This window comes from Pteronotus mesoamericanus, unplaced genomic scaffold (assembly GCF_021234165.1).
Source record: "Pteronotus mesoamericanus isolate MK-2021 breed Mesoamerican mustached bat unplaced genomic scaffold, CSHL_Meso_final contig_72, whole genome shotgun sequence".
Classification (NCBI taxonomy): domain Eukaryota; kingdom Metazoa; phylum Chordata; class Mammalia; order Chiroptera; family Mormoopidae; genus Pteronotus; species Pteronotus mesoamericanus.
Window position 1 is genome coordinate 2,289,962 of NW_026555242.1, and position 17,752 is coordinate 2,307,713.

General features: G+C 48.4%; 1 protein-coding gene across 1 annotated transcript in view; it reads left to right on the forward strand.

The window, feature by feature from the left end:
* The window catches only part of GSG1L (GSG1 like), a 200,312-nt gene that overhangs the window by 105,332 nt on the left and 77,228 nt on the right, over nt 1-17,752 (forward strand). Inside the window, exon 3 of the mRNA XM_054582822.1 lies at nt 12,830-12,982. Within this exon, the coding sequence (XP_054438797.1) occupies nt 12,830-12,982 (153 nt within the window). The remainder of the gene's footprint in view (nt 1-12,829; nt 12,983-17,752) is intronic.

Here is a 17,752-nt window from a genome sequence, read left to right on the forward strand (position 1 = left end):
GGTCAGCGATTCCCTCGATTCCCTCGTTCTTGCAGCAGCTTCTTCCCTTGGCTGCTTTGCTGCTGGAGGAGCCTGGTCATTGCCTCCTTTTTCTCTTGGCTTGTGTTATGTCTTCAATTGTTCATTTAACAAATATTTACTGAGTGCCCCCTGTGCCAGTGCCCAGCACTGTTCCAGGAAACAGCGCCCCAGAAGGCAGATAAAACCCCGGGCCTCCTGGAACTCTCTTGACAGAGGGGGAGCAGACCCCACAGAAGTAAATCAAGCGATGACACCATTTCAAACAATGAAGAAGAAAACTGACTGTGTGTTGGGGTGGTGGCCACCTTAGATGCAATGGCCAGTGACATCCGAGCTGGGGAAGAGTGCTCTGGACAGAGGGCACAGCAAGTGCAAAGGCCCTGAGGTGGCTGGAGTGTGGTGGGTAAGGGGGTGTCTAAGGGCAGGCTGTGGCCTGACAGCCCCTGGAGAGCCAAGGCAGTGAGCGGGAGTTTGCCGTGGGCACAATGGGAAATCTACAGAAGTTGCGGCTGGACGGTATTTACATTATAAAAAGACCTCTGTCTCAAAACATGGCCCAGACATCAGAATGACCTGGAGCACTTGTTCAAAATGTCGATCTCTGCCCTGACTGGTGTGGCTCAGTTGGTTGGTTGTTGCCCTGCAAACCAAAAGGTTGCCGGTTCAATTCCTGGCCATGGCACATGCCTGGTTTGCAAGTGTGGTCCTCTGTTGGGGTGTGTACAAGAAGCAACCAATTGATGTTTCTCTCTCATATTGCTGTTTCTTTCCCTTTCTCCCTCCCTTCCCCTCTCTTTAAAAATAAATAAATACTTTAAAAAAGTCAATCTCAGCCTCTTCCTCACCTACATCAGAATCCCTAGGACCAGCCTGGTAATGTGCATTTAACAAGCACTTACACATTTGAGAACTGCTGTTTTGGGCAGAGATTCTTAACTTGGAAATTCCCAGGAGGTCAATGGACAGAATTCAGGGCATTCAGGAACCTGGGTGGCAAAATACTGCATTTTTACTCTCACCAGCCACTAATTGGCTGTTCATCTCTCCCTCCATGGTGCGTGGAATCCTAGCCATGCCTGGGATTTGTTGCCAATGGGAATTGGAATTTTCACGTCATGTTACAAGGTTTGAAAAGATCTTGAACTAGCATGTCCTCCCTGCTTACTTCCAAGCTGTGTAATTTATTAGACTTGTACTAGATCTTATTATTTCATGCATTAGTAAAGAAGCGCATAGGTTAATGTTATAATCTGATTTTTAAACAAGTCTTATAACTCCATTTCCATATAATTGGTTTCCTTTGCAATCCTCTGTATGTTTATTTTATCCATTTAACACATTATTCAGAGAAACCACTTAGGCTCCATCAGATGTCACAGGGGCCCACGGCCGGGAGAGGCGCAGAACCCCTGCAGGGAGCGCCGAGGGCTGGAGGGGCTCCGACGAGCCAGGAGCCACGCCCAGCTCCCCTTGACCACACTGTGGGACCTCCGTGACTCATTTTCCCCCTCTGTGCCTCAGTGTCCTCACCCATAAGGTGGAGCCTGCAGCACTTGTCACAGAGGCTTGTTGGAAGGAATGAGCTGGCCACCCAGGGGGCATGAGGGCCTGAGGCCACCCCAGCGAGTCATGCGGGGGATGGGCGCTCTGCGCTGGCCCAGTTTTGAATACTAGCTGTGCCACTTAGTAGCTGGGACCTTGGGCTGGGTACTTAATTCTTTGTGCCTCAGGTGCCTCTCATCTATAACTTGGAGATAATAAGAGCACCCAAGTCATAGGGTTGCTGTGGAGATGAAAGGAGTTTCTATTTGCAAGGACCCAGCATGGTGCTTGGCACTGCTTGGGTGCCATGGCCATTGTTGCTGGGTGTGTCTCACCCCTCAGGTTAGCCCTGGGGTTACTGGAGGGCTGGATCCAAGCCCTGTTCCCCTGTGCTTCCCCATAGTAGCTGATAAAGAGTCTGGGTTTGGAATATTGGTTTGGTGCAATGACTGGTGTTTTTCGGGTTTAAGGGAGGAGGGACAGTTTCTTTAGAGGTCAAGGTCGGGGAGAGCAAGCCAGAATGTCATCAGCGCCTCAAGGGATCCTGGATTCAGCAAAAGCACCCAGGGAGACAAAGGGCAGTGGGCAAGAGCATGACTGGTCTTGGGGTCCTGGACAAATATTGAATCTCGGTCACCTAGTTAGATGGTATCTCCCCACCCCCTTCTCAGCCTGGCTCTGTCCCACTTGAGACAGATGAGTTCTTGTCTTTCTTCTTTCCAAGCCTCAGTGCTCTCATCTGTTAGTGGAGACAGTGAGCATATATGGAGGCTTATCAAGAGCTAAGCCTGGGCTTTGCCTCTTTACATATCTCATTTAACTCAATTCTCACAACCACCCTCTGAGGCGGATGAAAAAACTGAGCCTCAGAGAGGTGAGGTAACCTGCCCAGGGCCGCCCACAAGTCAGCAGCGGAGTGGGGGTTTGCTCGCAGGCGGCCTGGCCCCCTCGGCCATGCCCTTAACCACGGGGCACGCTACCTCCTCACCACACGCAAGGGTTGCCTTCGTTTCCCTCAGGGGCGATGGCTAGCTCCCCTATGTGCCACAGACGTGTTTTAGAGGGACCCCTCTTCCGCCCTGGCAGCTGGAGTAGGAACGAGTGGGTGCCTGGGAGGCCCTTCTGCTGCGAGGCCGGCAACTCGTCTGGCCCCTCCCCAAGCCCCGTTGGTCTCTGTTCCCCAGCGCACGTGGCACAGCTTTCACCCTCTCGCTGCTTCTCTCCAGCGGTCACTGCGCAGGACCCTCTGCACTGTGGGGTGGGTCCCTGGACTCTGGCCCTCAGCCTGCAGGGCAGAGAGCTGCAGGGAAGGGCGGGCACTGTGGAACCCAGCGGCACCACCTGCCCGCTGCAGGGAGCAGCCGCCGCTCAGCTCCAGCCTTTGTCTTCATATGGGAATGCGGTCCCAGCCTGCTAGGGTTGCAAAAGAATCTGGATTTTCATGTGATTTTCCCACTTTTAAATGTTGTCATCTAATTCAAAATTTTAAAAATACCACTTACGCCAAGAGAAAAAGAGACAGAGAAAGAGAGAGAGAGAGAGAGATACAGAGAGAGGCAGAGACAAAGCAAATAAACAAACAAAAAACAAAAAATAGAACAAAATCATCTCAAAAACTTGCCTTCTGCCTAGTTTGCAACTTCTGTCCTACCCTGTCCTATCTCCTGCTGCGCAGCAACCCTGTTTTAGAGGCGGGGGGCGGGGGGGCCCAGAGAGGTGAGAGGACTTTCCCAAGGTGATGGGGTCACGGTGGGGCCAGGGCTCAGCCTCGGGTGTCTGCGTTCTTCCCACCGCACTCCCACCGGCCTCCACCCCAGGCCCCAGCCTGTGTGCCCAGAGCTTATTTTTAAGGCCAGCTCCTGGATTCTAAAGAGAGAGAAAGATCACTGTAGTGTGATGCTGAAGGCCAAGGTCACCATGACACATCTCAAATGCTTAGTGACTGTCCCCGAATTCCACAGAGCCATTTCTAAAGGGCAAGTCTGCCAGAGTCATTTCTAAATTGACAGGGACTGGAGCCTTGTGGAACTCTGGAGGCAATAAGGCGCTGTCAAATCTGTTTCAATGGTAAACTAGTTCGTCCCTTTGTGAGAACGAAGAAGGACTTGTGTTTCTGGGCCCGGCGTGCCAGCTTGCTACGCCAGCATTTACAGAGGACCTACAGTGTCCAGCAGCTAGACTGCAGGGTTGCAGCTGTGATCTCATTTAACTTGCCCAGAAAAAGTGTGGGATTAGTACCGTGGACTTCAGTTTACAGCCAAGGAATCTGAGGCTCAGTGGTTAGGGAAGGGTCCAAAGTCAAACCCAGACCTGCTTGACCGCAAGTCCAGTCCCTCCCTCCCTCAGTGAGGCATCTCTCTGGAAGCGGTGGAGAAACTTCCTTCTCTGGGGAGGTCTGCCTGGGGGTCACCGCAGGGGTTGGGGTGTCCAGGACGGGCGTCCTGGAGGAGGTAATCTTAAATGAAGAAAGAAGGTGTATTAATCTCTTATTGCTGCTGTGACAAACTAGCACAAATTTAATGGCTTAAAACAACATGGATTTGTCCTCTTAAAGTTCTGGAGATCAGAATTCTAAAATGAGCCTTATGGGGCTGAAGTCCAAGTGCTGGCAGGAGTGCCTTCCTCCTGGAGGCTCCGAGGGAGAACCCGAGCCCTTGCCTTTCCCAGCTTCTAGAGGCCGCCCGCGCTCCTTGGCTCAGGGCTCCGTATCCCTCAGTCCTCCGCTTCCGGCGTCACCTCCTATGCCTGACTCTGACCCTTTTGCCTCCTACTTATAAAGACCCTCAGGATCACATTGAGCCCATCAAGTAATACAGGATAATGTCCCCATCTCAAGAGCACAACCACGCCTGCAAAGACCCTTTTGTCTTGCAAGAGACTTTTGGACGTAGACAGTCCGGAAGTTAGGACATCGGTATCTTTTCAGGCCATTATTTGGCTGTCCCTGAAGGGGACAACATTCCCAAGGGCTGAGGCCCTGCTGGAGCCCCGGGAGAGCTTGGAATGTTCAACAAACAGCAGGTGCTGAGATGGACAGGGCTCCTTGGAACCCACTTGTCTGCGCAAAGGCATTTGAACTTCATCCTCTAGAGCAGTGCTCCCCGCACCTGACTGGGCACCCAGAACAACTGGGGATCTGGTTAAAATGCAGACCTTGAGTCAGTCGGTCTAAGTGAGGCGGAGACTCTGTGTTTTCCGTAGGCTCCCCCAGGGGCGGCTGCGGCTGGTCTGTGGACCCTGCGTGAGTAACGAAGCTCTAGAAGGACATCGCTCTAGAAAGGATGGTCACACAGAAAACAGTTCCACCCAGCCTGTGTTTCCAGAGCAGCAGACCGATTGGCATTTGAATGGCATTCCATTCTGGCAGTTTTTACGTGGAGGTCTCCGCATGACCTCCAGTCAAATCCTACAAGGTTCTGTCTGACTCTTGAAAGAAAGATTCCCGGCAAACTTGGGCAGCTCACAGGCCCTCTCAGGCCTTCGTGGAAGGACTGTGGGGCTGGGAAGGCCAAGATGACTCTTGGAGATTGTTCTCACATCTCTGCTTTTGGCTCAGTTAAATCAATCTGGGCATATTTTTAGAGCTGAGTGCCTTTCCTTCTAATCTCTTTGAGAGTTGGCGCTCTCCTGTGTGGGGTAGCACAGTGTTGCCAGAACCCCCCTTTCCTGCGCAAGCTGGATAACTAAGAGTTTGCTGGATGTTTTACTCCTACATATAGATATCAGGGAGGGCCCTACAGGGTCTAAACATGTTGCATCGCTGCAGAGTGTCAGGGATAGAAATGACTCTAGATGTCGTCCTATGGGGACTACAAACTCAAATGCTCATGAGGGCTAGGCAGAAGCCCGGAAGGGGCGAAGGGGGACCAGGTGGGCCTGTGCCGATGCAGAGCATGTGCCGTCGGAGGGGGCAGCCCCCACTCAGCCCCACAGTCATCATCGTGTGTTAGATGCAGGTCTTGTATTGCTGCAACCATTTTGCAAACAAATCCAGAAATCTGTATTTATATGTGAAGACTCCTATTTTTAAATGTTGATAATGAATTCAGATATTTTTAAAATACTGTGTGGGCCAAACATGACATTTTTGAGGGCTGGATTCGGCCTGTTGGCAGCTTGTTTGAGAATCCACTTGTTCTACTGGGAGGGAAACTGAGGCACCAGGGCCTTTCAGGGGTCCTGCAGTGACAGGGCTGGAACTCAGGGCTGCTGACATGCAATGCAGCTCCTCTTCGAGGGAGCCCCTTTTCCCCCAAGCCTCAATCCCCATGACTCGGAGAGGGTCACCCTGCTCCCCAGGAAGCAGCCTGGTCGGTGAAAGGCCCGCTCCCTTCCCTAATCTGTTCCCTGCGTCCTCTCTGGGCTAACTTCTCATCTGAAGGTAGAGGCCTGGGGACTCAGTGACCCCCAAAGTCCCTTCCTCTGAGGCCTCAGACCTTCTCCTCCCAGCCGCCCTGCATCCCCGCCTCTGAGCTTCCAGTATTGACATTTCACAAGCAGCAGCTGTCACGGAGCCGGTTCCAGCCTCCGAGGTCTCGACCACATCATTTACATGATTTAACATGCTGGCTCTCAGGGTGCTTGTCACCAAGCCCATAGCCGGCGGCCGCTCGCCGTGACTTATTGATTTGACATATTAAACTGATGGGTTTTGGGGGAAAATGTTTTCTCTTGAAATGCTGTTGTGTCTTGAGATTTCATATGATTTTGCAACAATTCCCTCTGCTCCTATAAGGGTTTTATTTGTCCAGTGACTGAGGCGCACTTGTTCCAGGCTACCTACTCCTTGCTGCATTCCATGAGGATAACAACAACAACAACAGTAATAGTACCAGCGAACACTTGTGTAGCATTTGCTGGGTGCCAGGCACTGCCCTAAGCACTTTACTCATCAGTCAACTCAATTTATCATCACAACAGTCCGTGAAGTTCGTACTATATTCCCAACTTACAAGCAAGAAAACAGGTTGAATGGGAGAATTATCACTTGCCCAGGTCCCAACTAGTGACTGGCGGAGCTAGGCATTAACTTAGGTGGCCTGGTGTCCAGGTCTGTACTCTTTACCGCTCCCCCTCGCAGCCTCTTATAATTATAATAATTGCTAATAATTATACATTTTAGAAAGTGATGGTAATATGTAGCTTTCTTGAATATTTTCCAAGTGTCAGCCTTGTATGATTTATAGATATGGTCTCATTTAATACTCATGACAAGTCTATGATGCCCATTTTTCAAATGATAAAACCAAGGGACAGGGGGGTAAGGTCCCCAGCCAAGGTCACACCCCAGACACACTTCTCACCCATGATTTTCCAGTCAGCCAAGGAGCCAGCTCTGGAAACTACCTTAGCAAGGAAGGGGTGTAGGCAAAAGGCAAATCATTCTTGCAAACCCATCAATTCCATCAATGGAAGGTCAGAGAGGGTGTCACAAAGTTGTTTTTTAAAAAGGCAAAGAGTGCAGCTAACAGGGTTAGCTGTCATCCCACAGGCCCCACACCTGAGGAGAAATCATTTCATTTCTTCTGCTCTTAGAGGTCACCCTTCTCAGCTGCCAATCCAGCCATGAGTGGCAAGTTGCAGAGACTTGAAACAATCACCTCCATGATTAATGAGGCTTTCCGACGTCACCAAAGCAAGGCCCTGCGGGCTCCGCCCGGACGCTGTCGGCCCACTGTCCTTCCCACTTCCTGTGCACTAAGAACGAGAGTGAGCCCGGATCGCAGCCAGTCACGACACGATCCTTTCATTATTCCCATTCCACGGGCTCTCCACTTGCCAGGTGCCAGCACCTACTGTCTAGCATTGACTTGGTTTTTCCTAAAGTCAACCAATTCTTTTATATGTGGACATTTAAACAGGAACCTTCAGATCAGTGGTGCTCATTCGAGTGTGCACCAGTATTATCTGGAGGGCCCCTTAAAACTCAGAGGGGTCCCCCTCTCAGAGTTTCTGATTCAGTAAGTCTAGGGCAAAGCCCAAGAATGTGCATACCAAGTTCCCAAGTGCTGCTGCTGGTCAGGCAGCGGCACTGAGGCTCCTGGCTTGGATCCTTACTTTCATTAGACCCTTTGCCATAAAAATGATGTGTCAGGGAAGGTCCCTGCAGGAAACAGAATTCCCCAAATGAAGGAGCTGTAATGAAAGAGCTCCTTACAGAGGTGTGGGAAGGGCTGAGAGGCTGAAGCCCCCAAAGACTGGCGACCGAGGAGCGCTGTTACCAGCCCGGCGCAGGAACAGGGTTCCTGAGACTGTAAGAGCCACAGCTGTGACAATGAACTGCGGAGCTGTGGTCATAGGCAGCAGGATGAAGCCATTGCCAAAGAAGTGGCTCAAGACAGAGAGGGAGCAATGGGGTGGGGGGTGGGAGGGGAGGGCGGGAATCATCAGCACAGGAAAGTATCTGTCAGAATGCTCTTCAAGTCCACCTGGAGATTGCTGAAGATTCCAGCCCTCTCATTGTTTTCAACAATTAACAAATATTGGAAAGGTGTTAAGGACACATTAGCATCAAATAGAGACTCTTGATTGAGCTGTTAATAATATAAAAATTAATGGAAAAGCGAATAGCTTTTTCACTTTTTGATTCAGACAATTTAATGGTGTGGTTTAACACACTTAACACCAAGCAGGTAGCACCTCCTCCCAGCGTTGCCCACCTGGGGATACTTACTCACTGGCTTGCCTCAGGCATTGGCTGAGGGCTGCTGCTGGGCGTGGGAGCAGGGAGGTGTCCATCCCCAGCCTGCGGCAAAGGTGAGTGGAGGTGGGGGGTAGGCTCTGGAGACTCCGGCAAGCCCTCGGGCAGAGGGGTGCAGGTACTGGCAGGGGACAATGTGCGGTGGGCAGGGATGGGGGGACACCCACAAGGTCACCACCCTTTCAGAACCCCTTCCCCTGGACTATTGATGTTCTGTGGGTCCCATCTCCCACCTTCTGCTTTTGCTCCACATGCTTTCCACAGGCATCTCATCCACTCCCATACCTCCAGCTACCATCTACTGGACAATCACAGCAAACATTTAGTGAGTGCCTGTGTCCTGCCAGTGCTCCCCACACTTCCATCGGAGCTTCAGCTGCTTCCTGGACATCCTGACACTGATGTAGACTCTGCGTGTCCAGAAGTGGCCTCATCGTCTTCATGCCTCAGCATCATCTCGTTCTCAGTGAAGAACATAACCATCTGCTCGGTTGCCCATGCTGGAAACATGGCCACTCTCTGGACTCCTCTCTCTCCTCTGCCACCACATTTGTGGGTCAGCAGCCCACTGAGCTCACCCTTTGGGAGTTATCGAGTTCCCCACTTGTCCTCACTCCTGTCGTTGCTACGACCCTGGCCACCGTTGTCTTTCACATGGAGTGTAGTGGAAGCCTCTACCTGATCTTCCAGCCCACGCACCCTTCCAGAGCAAACCCCAGCACAAGCCTCCTTTGCTGAGACCTTCCGGACGGCACCTGTCTCTGCAGCATGTGTCCAGCCCACCTCCCCAGCCCGGCTTTCCCCGTCCTCAAGACCCACCTGCTCTTCCCTGTGGCCTCCTTCCCTACGACACCTGGTGGCCAGCTGGGCTCGGGATTACTGAGAACTGAAGCCCATTCCCCCCTTTGCCACCCAGTGGCCATCCTCTTGCAGAAACCCTGGTTCAGCAGTTTGTTCGGAGAGCTGGACAGCATACAGATGAGAGCCCTGGCTGGGGAACAGCACGCCCCACCCCGAGCCAGGCCCGGAGACCAGCCCACGCATGGAGAATGCTGTTTACAAAGTGGCCACTCCATCCTGCCAGCTTCCTTCTCTCCCTGAGGTGGTTCTTGGAGTCAGAAAGGTCTGGGTTTGAATCCAGTCTACACTCTCTAGCTGTGTAGACCAGATGTTTAATCCCTCTGAACCTAAATTTGCTCATCTGTAAAATGCATGCTACGTCGCTACCTTGCAAGGTTGTTAGAAGGACTGGGAAGATAACGCTTGTGAATATTAGCGCCCGAGGTCTGATTCCCTGGAAGTAAACCCTGAGAGGAGGATTCGGGCAGGTCTTTCATGAAGGAAATACCCCGGGGAAGAGTGGTAAGGCAGTTGGAAGGCAGGACAGGGAAGGAAGCCCAGGGAGACAACTTTAGTTTTGAACCCCAGAGGGTTAGCGGGGGGTTTCTGCAGTGTGGGTCACATCGCAGGGTTGTCACAGCCAGAGCCCCAGAAAGGGCCCCTGGTGTGCTGCTGTGGATGACAGCACAAAGGGAAAGACAAGCTTGCAGGCACCTGCTGCGTGAAGATGGCAAAACGGACTCCAGTTGCCCAAGGACAATGCTCCAAGGAGAGAAACACTAAACAGAGGTGCAAGCGGGCTGGCTATGGTCCAGCACGACTTGGAATATGATGACCACCTAGTACTGTCGGCTCTTTTTGTGATTATTGTTGTCACTATTAGCATAACAACAAAAACAACAATTCTTATTGTTATTAATTTTCTTGACTTGGGTGGGCTGAAGCGTCAGATGCTCTGAGCGCAGTGGACAGACAGGGAAAGAAATCTAGTGGAGTAAGAAGCATAACCCCAGCCAAGTATCTGAGAATCTGGTGCCTGCTTCTCTGTGGTTGACTTCCCAGCATCCCGCCCCCCACAACCATCCCAGCAACCTTCCCATCCCCCATCCTGTCCGAAAGAGCATGGCCAGGCCCTGCTGTGAGGGGAGGTGGTGGGGTGTGGAGGTGTGACCTGGGCAGCACCTCCTGGGGATGTGGGGGCGGTGCAGGGGAGGCAGCTGAGTCAGGGAGTCACCACGGTGAGGGGCAGCCTCCGCCCACCGGGGCTGTAGCCACTGGACCGGTGTAGCCACTGGACTGGCAGACGGCCCGGTGGCGTGGGTGGTGGAGGGGAGACGTGGCCCTGCCTGCCCTCCACCTCCTGCCTCCTCCCTGCTGCCTGGTGGGCCTCGGGCCAGGGAAGGGCCTGGGAGCTGCATGTGTGCCATGTTTTAACAACATCCAGGCTGCCAAGAGCACGTTATTCCCTTACAGAAGTCCAATGGTTTGCTCAGGAGATGCGATATTTTTGTAGTTAAGAAAGAAAAAAGAATAAAAACTAAAAGTTCTCCCAAGCTCTAGAAGCCCCCGTTGTGCTAGGAATGATAGTTGGTGTTTGAGGACTTGCACTCTTCCTCAGAGAGCAGATAGGGACTCTGAAATGGCTGTTTGTTTACTTCATTAAATAGTTTGTAAACTCATTAAATAGTTTAAGTTGGATGTCTCTAGGATATTGCAGGCAAAAGGGACAACTTGTGAAAAGGCAGAGGGTTAGGTAAGAACACATTGGACAGTTTTAGAGAACCCCAAAGCTGAAGATCAGGACTTTCAGTTGTAATTGATAGAAATTCTACCTCAAACTGGCTTAGGCAAAGACAAGATATTAATTGGTTCATGTGACTGAAAGAACCAAAGATGGGCAGCTTCAGGCATGGCTGGATCTAGAGGCTCAAACATGTTACAGGACACAATCTTCCTCCATCTCTTGGCTCTGCCTTCCTTGACATCTGCCACTTGGTGACCCAGTCAATTCTGTCCTTACTTCTTTCCAGCCTCAAAACCAGTGGAAAGAAAGGAATTTTCTTTCCCAACGGTCCCAGCAGAAGTCCTGTGGCTGACTTTTGTTGAACTGACTGGGGCCGTGTATCTACCTCTGGCTGGGCAAGCCTGGTCCATAATTCTTTCTCTGAAGTATGGGCATTGCTCAAACCATATGGTTATTGCTCAAACCATATGGTTGGTGAGGCTTGGAAGGTAAGTCCCATGGCTGTGTTCCATCTTCACCTTTCCACCCTTTTCTCACACATCTGTTGCCACAATTTTATTTCTCCATCTTGACACTGTCTATAACCTTGACCTCATGCAAGAGCCCCGGGGCTCTATTTCCAGTCTCCACCATGTCCGTCCCACGCAACTGTAATAGTACACATGAACTGAGCTCTTTGTGCTAAGCACAAGCTCTTCACACTGCTGTGTAACTGAATCCTTATAGCACAACACTACTATGAACAGGTGGTATTATTATCCTCATTTTATAGGTGAAGCAACTGAGATATAGAGAGGTTCATTTCTGAACCAGTCACTAGAGTCAGGGGCACTTGGAGCTCTGACTGGCCAGATATGAGTCATGTGCTCAAACGTGGAGCCAGGATGTGGGTCAGCTGCAACTGAGTCGCACAGCCTGAGACAGGGAAGGGACCCTCCAAATGAAAAGCCTGTAGGAACAAGGGGGTAATAATGTGGACTGGGAGAAACAGAAGATAACCCCTAAACCAAATAACAAATGATGGTAATCCCATTTGGACCAATTTAGGGGAAAAGAGAGCTGTGCTATCACAGGGACTACAAAGTAGATTTGAACAGCCAAATCACTGGAAGAACAGGAGTGTGTCTGGCTTACAGGAACAGCTGGAGCCAGGTACTCACACTGTCAGTGTGCTTGGACTCTCACCAGGGATTTTCCTCCTGTCTACTTCAGTGTTTCCACACTTAGATTCCTAGAGAAGGGCTTTGATTGGACAATTCTAGGTCACATGATCATATTGGGCCGATCAGTTGTGTCCTGAAGGGTGGGACCACAGAAAAACATGACAGCTCCTAGGAGAAAGAGGAGGTTGAAGGTGTGGGAGTAGTAGTAGTGGTTTATAGAAAAAATAGTGGAGTATAAGGTAGATAAACATATAGGTGTCCCTTGAGGGCAAACATGATGTGTGCATGAGTTGGGATGCTTAACAACTGCAGGTAACAGAACATCACATTGACTGGCTTAACCATAGGAAAACCCTAAGGCTGGTGATTGCTGGTTCCATGAGGTCACCTGTTCCTTGCTCTGCTCAGTAACTACACTATCAGCTTTATCCTAAGGCAGGTGCCCTCCTGGCCATAGATGGCTCCCAGTGCCAGTCATCTGACAGATGAGAAGAGAAAGAGGGGCTCTTGCATAGCCATGGGATAGAGGTTCTTCCCTCCCATCTGAATGTACCTGCTTATTGGTCACATGCCACCCTGGACAGGCAACCATCACCTCCAGAGTGCCACGGGCCGACTGACTTAGGCTTGGACTCCTGAGCCAGTCCTGTTGGGAGGATGTGTGGCCCTGATGGTTTTCCCCTAATCAGGACCCACCCTGCCGCGGAGATCTATTATAAGACTACTTGATCCCCTGACCAAAGCATGTGAGGTGAAATGTGCACAGGAGCATCCACTCTGTGTGTCCTCACCTGACCAGCTTCTGCCTCTGTTGTGCAGGGGTCCTGTGGCTGTCGGTGGTCTCCGAGGTGCTCTACATCCTCCTGCTGGTGGTTGGCTTCAGCCTCATGTGTCTCGAGCTCTTCCACTCCAGCAATGTCATTGATGGGCTCAAGCTCAATGCCTTCGCGGCCGTCTTCACGGTGCTCTCAGGTAAGGCAGAGGCCTCAGGTAGGAGCAAAGACATGCCATAAAAAAAAAGAGAGAGAAGCGAGAAAGTGGGCACTGGAGTCAGCCTTGGGCTAAGTCCTGGTTGTTTGAGCTGGATGACCTCGGACCAATCACCCCTCTTCTCGGAGCCTCAGTGTTACAACTTGTAAAATGGGATTGTTTACTCACTTATTCACTCATTCAGAATGTGCTTATCGAGTGTCTATCATATGCCAGGCACTGTGCTGATAAGCTCTGGGTTATAGTAATGAACTGAAACAGACAGTTCCAGGGCTCATGGAGCTTACTGTGTGTGTCAGAGAGAGGTGGATAAACCTGAGATACATTCAGGAGGTGAATGTCCTACAGCCTGGCGGTGGAGGGGACGTGTGGCACGAAGGAGAGGGAGGTGGCTGTGAGCGTGGGCAGCTACTGGTGACTCTCTGCCTTTGAGACAGCCACATGGCAATGCTCAGCAGGAAGCTGGACCAACAAACTCATTTGGATGCTCGGGGCAGGTGCGAGGTAGGCAGAGATAGTGGGCAAATGCCACAGAGCCAAGGATTTGGGGGGTTTTAGGAAGAATAGGATGGTCAGTGGCATATAACTCAGGGAAGTAGAGATGGCGGACTCCAAGAGAAAACCATTGGAATAGGTGGTCAGGTGCCCAGAGTAGTTTCCGCAGATCCAGGTCATAAGGGGGTTAAGGGGGAGTGTGTCAGAAGGGAATAAGGAGCCTATGAGCTCTGACTTCAAACGGCCTGACAGTAGACTAGTGGCTTGACTGTGTAAGACATCTATTCCTGACAAGCCCAGTGTAAATGGAATTTCTATAAATCCAATCCTGTTCTTCATGCACAGAAAGAATTCTCTATTTAATGAAACAGAAATGCTGAATCTTCAGTAAGGGAAATAATGGCCCCTTAATAGAAGTGTATATATAATAGAGGGAGCCCTCCATTTGAGAAATTATAGCACATTCCATAGATCAAAACATGTGTACCTGTCATTCCCAGGATGTGAGAAATCTAACCATAATAGTAATGGTGGGGGGAAAAGAAAAGAAGAGAGAAAAGAAAAGAAAAGAAAAACATAGTGACCCTCATAGCACAGTGTCAATCTTGGCCCCCACTTACCTCACTCGCAGCTATTCCAGACAGAGCCTCTTTATTCTTTTTTCATCTTTCATTCATTTATTCAACTGTCATTTATTGAAGGCTGGTTGGGCACCTGGCACTGGACTAGGTTCAGAAGAGTCAAAGGGGAAAAAAAACTTGGTCCTTGCCCTCCTGAACTTTGCAGTCTTGTAAAGAGAAAGACTCATCAAATAACCACAGTGCAATGGGTTGACCTCTGTGTACCCAGCGAGGTGTGGCCTGCAGGAGTAGCAGCCATGTTTGCCCTGGCAGTGGGAATGGGTAGAGCGGGACAAGGGAAAATCACCATTTGAGCTGAGACTAGAAAAAATGAAGTGTTTGCTTGATTGACAACTTGGGGAGGGTATTCCAGGTGAGGGGAACAGCATGGACAAAGGCCTAGTGAGATGGCATGTCCTGGAAACTTCAAGTTGTTCAAAATGACTGGAGGGCACAAAGTAGGGAGAATAGGAATGTTGAGAGATGATACTAGAGAGCTGGGTGAGGGTCTTGATACTTTGCAGTCTTGCCAGCGGCTTCATCTCTTCTTTTCTTTCCCTTCACTAAACATCCAAGAACCTCCTTCATATCCCAGGCACCCAGCCCTCTCCCTCAACCAGCTTACTCTAGTCACAAAACGAAAGCTGGTGGTTGGCCCAAGGCAGCCATCTCCAGGTCCTCAAGCAGGCCTCTTGTGGGGGGAGGGAGCTCTTCTCCTTGCTTCAAACGGCTTACCCAAGTTTTCAATTGATTACAATTAATGAAACTGAAGCAGTAATCTAATAGCTCCCAATAAACGAAAGTCCTGGAATCAGATTTCTTCACAGGTGAATTTTACCAAATATTCAAAAGAGAACTAAGACCTCTACTTTTCAAACTATTCCAAAAAATTCAAGAGGAGGGAGGACTCTCAAGCTCATTTTACAAGGTCAGCTTTATCCTAATTCCAAAACCAGATAAAGACACTGCAAAGAAAGAAAATTATAAGCCAATATCCCTGATGAACATAGATGCTAAAATTCTCAAAAAAAAAAAAAATTAACAAACCAGATCCAGCAGTACATTAAAAGGATCATACACCATGATCAAGTGGGATTTATTCTGGGAATGCAAGGTTGGTACAATATCTGAAAATTAATAAATTTGATGCACCACATAAAAACAATGAAGGATATAAACCATTTGATCATATCAATAGATGCAGAAAAAGCATTTAATAAGATCTAGCACCCACTTACGATAAAAACTCTCAGCAAAGTGGGAATAGAAGGAACATACCTCAATATAATAAAGGCCATCTATGACAAACCCATAGCCAACATTGTACTCAATGGGCAAAACCTAAAAGCATTCCCTTGAGATTCAGAAACAAGACAGGGTTGTCCACTTTCCCCACCCGTATTCAACATAGTACTGTAAGTCTTAGCTACACTGATCAAACAAGAGAAAGAAATAAAAAGCATCCAAATTGGAAAGGAAGAAGTAAAACTGTTATTGTTTGCACATGACATGATATTATATGTAGAGAACCCTAAAGATTCCTAGGGAAAAAAAAACTACTAGAACTGATAATGATTTCAGTAAAGTAGCAGGATACAAAATAAATATACAGAAATCAATTGCATTTTTACACACCAGTGATGAACTATCAGAAAAGGAGACTAAGAAAACAATCCCATTTACAGTTGCATAAAAAATAAAATAAAATACCTAAGAGTAAATTTAAACAAGGATGTAAAAGACCTGTACTTGGAAAATTATAATATACTGAAGAAAGAAACTGCAAGAAGCTACAAATAAGTGGATGTATACACCATGTTCATGGATAAGAAGAATTAACATAATTAAAATGTCCATACTACCCAAAGCAATCTATAGATTCCACACAATTCCTATCAAGATACCAATGGTGTATTTCACAAAACTAGAACAAATATCCCAAAAGTTTATATGGAAGTGCAAAAGACCCGAAATAGCCACAGCAATCTTGAGAAAGATGAACAAAGTCGAAGGAATCACACAACCTGATATCAAACTATACTACAAGGCCATAGCCATCAAAACAGCCTGGTACTAGAATAAAAGAGACATCTAGATCAATGGAAGAGAATGGAGAGCCCAGAAATAAACCCACGCCTCTATGGTCAATTAATATTTGAAAAAGGAAGCAAGAACATACAATGGGGTAAAGATAGTCTATTCAATAAATGATGTTGGGAAAATTGGACAGATATATGCAAAAAAAAGAAACTAGACCACCTTTTTCACCATACACAAGAACAAACTCAAAATAGATTAGACTTAAATGTTAGACCAGAAACCATAAAAATCCTAGAAGAAAACATAGACAGTAAAATCTTGGACATTGCTCATAGCAATATTTTATCTGATAAATCTCCTCAGGCAAGGGAAACAAAAGAAAAAATAAACAAATGAAACTACATCAGACTAAAAAGTATTTGCACAACAACCATGAACAAAATGAAAAGACAACCCACTGAATGGGAGAACATATTTGTCACTGATATATCTGATGAGGGGCCAATATCCAAAATTTATAAAGAACTTATACAACTCTACACCCAAAACAAAACAAAAACAATCCAATTAAAAAATGGGCAAAGGACCTGAATAGACACTTCTCCAAAGAGTACATACAAATGGCCAATAGACATATGAAAAGATGCTCAACATCACTAACCATCAAAGAAATGCAAATTAGAACAACAAAATATTACCTCACACCGGTCAGAATGGCTATTAATAAATCAACAAACAAGAGCTGGCAAGGATGTGGAGAAAAGGGAACCCTTTTGCACTGTTGGCGGGAATGCAGATTGGTGCAGCCACTGTGGAAAGCAGTATAGAGATATCTCAAAAAATTAAAAATGGAACTGCCTTACGACCCAGTGATTCCACTTCTGGGAATATATCCAAAGAAACCTGAAACACTAATTTGAAAGAATATATGTACCGTTGTGTTCATTGCAGCATTTGCAATAGCCAAGAATTAGAAGCAGCCCAAGTGCCCATCCATAGATGAGCAGATAAAATAGCTGTGGTACGCTTACACAATGGAATACTACTCGGCTGTAATAAAAGAAGGAAATTTTACATTTTTCGACAGCATGGTTGGACCTGGAGAGTGCTATGCTAAGTAAAGGAAGCCAGTCAGAGAAAGAAGAAACTATCTGATTCCATTCATATGTCAAATCTAACGAACAAAGCAAGCTAACAAAATAGAAACAGATTCATAGATACAGAGAACAGACTGATAATTGTCAGAGGGACGGGTAGTAGAGGGACTGGGTGAAAAAGGTGAAGGGATTAAGCAAAGAAAAAGAATCAAGTTTTTACCCTCCCCCCAAAAAACCCCAGTTTCCTTCCAGCGGGGAGTCCTACTGCTAAAGCAAATAAGATTGTCTCTGTAATTTCAGGCAGAAATAAAATGCAGGGCTCAGGGAGGCTAACTGACTCTCCCAAGGTCAACACAACTGGTCAGTGGTGGAGCTCGGATTAAACCCGCCTCCTGCTGGCTTCGGAACCCATGGTCTTTTCACAGGATCAGAGTGACCGGGTGGGAGGGGGCCGACTTTTAAGTCCTCAGAACACAGTAACCAAGAAGTGTGTAGCAGCT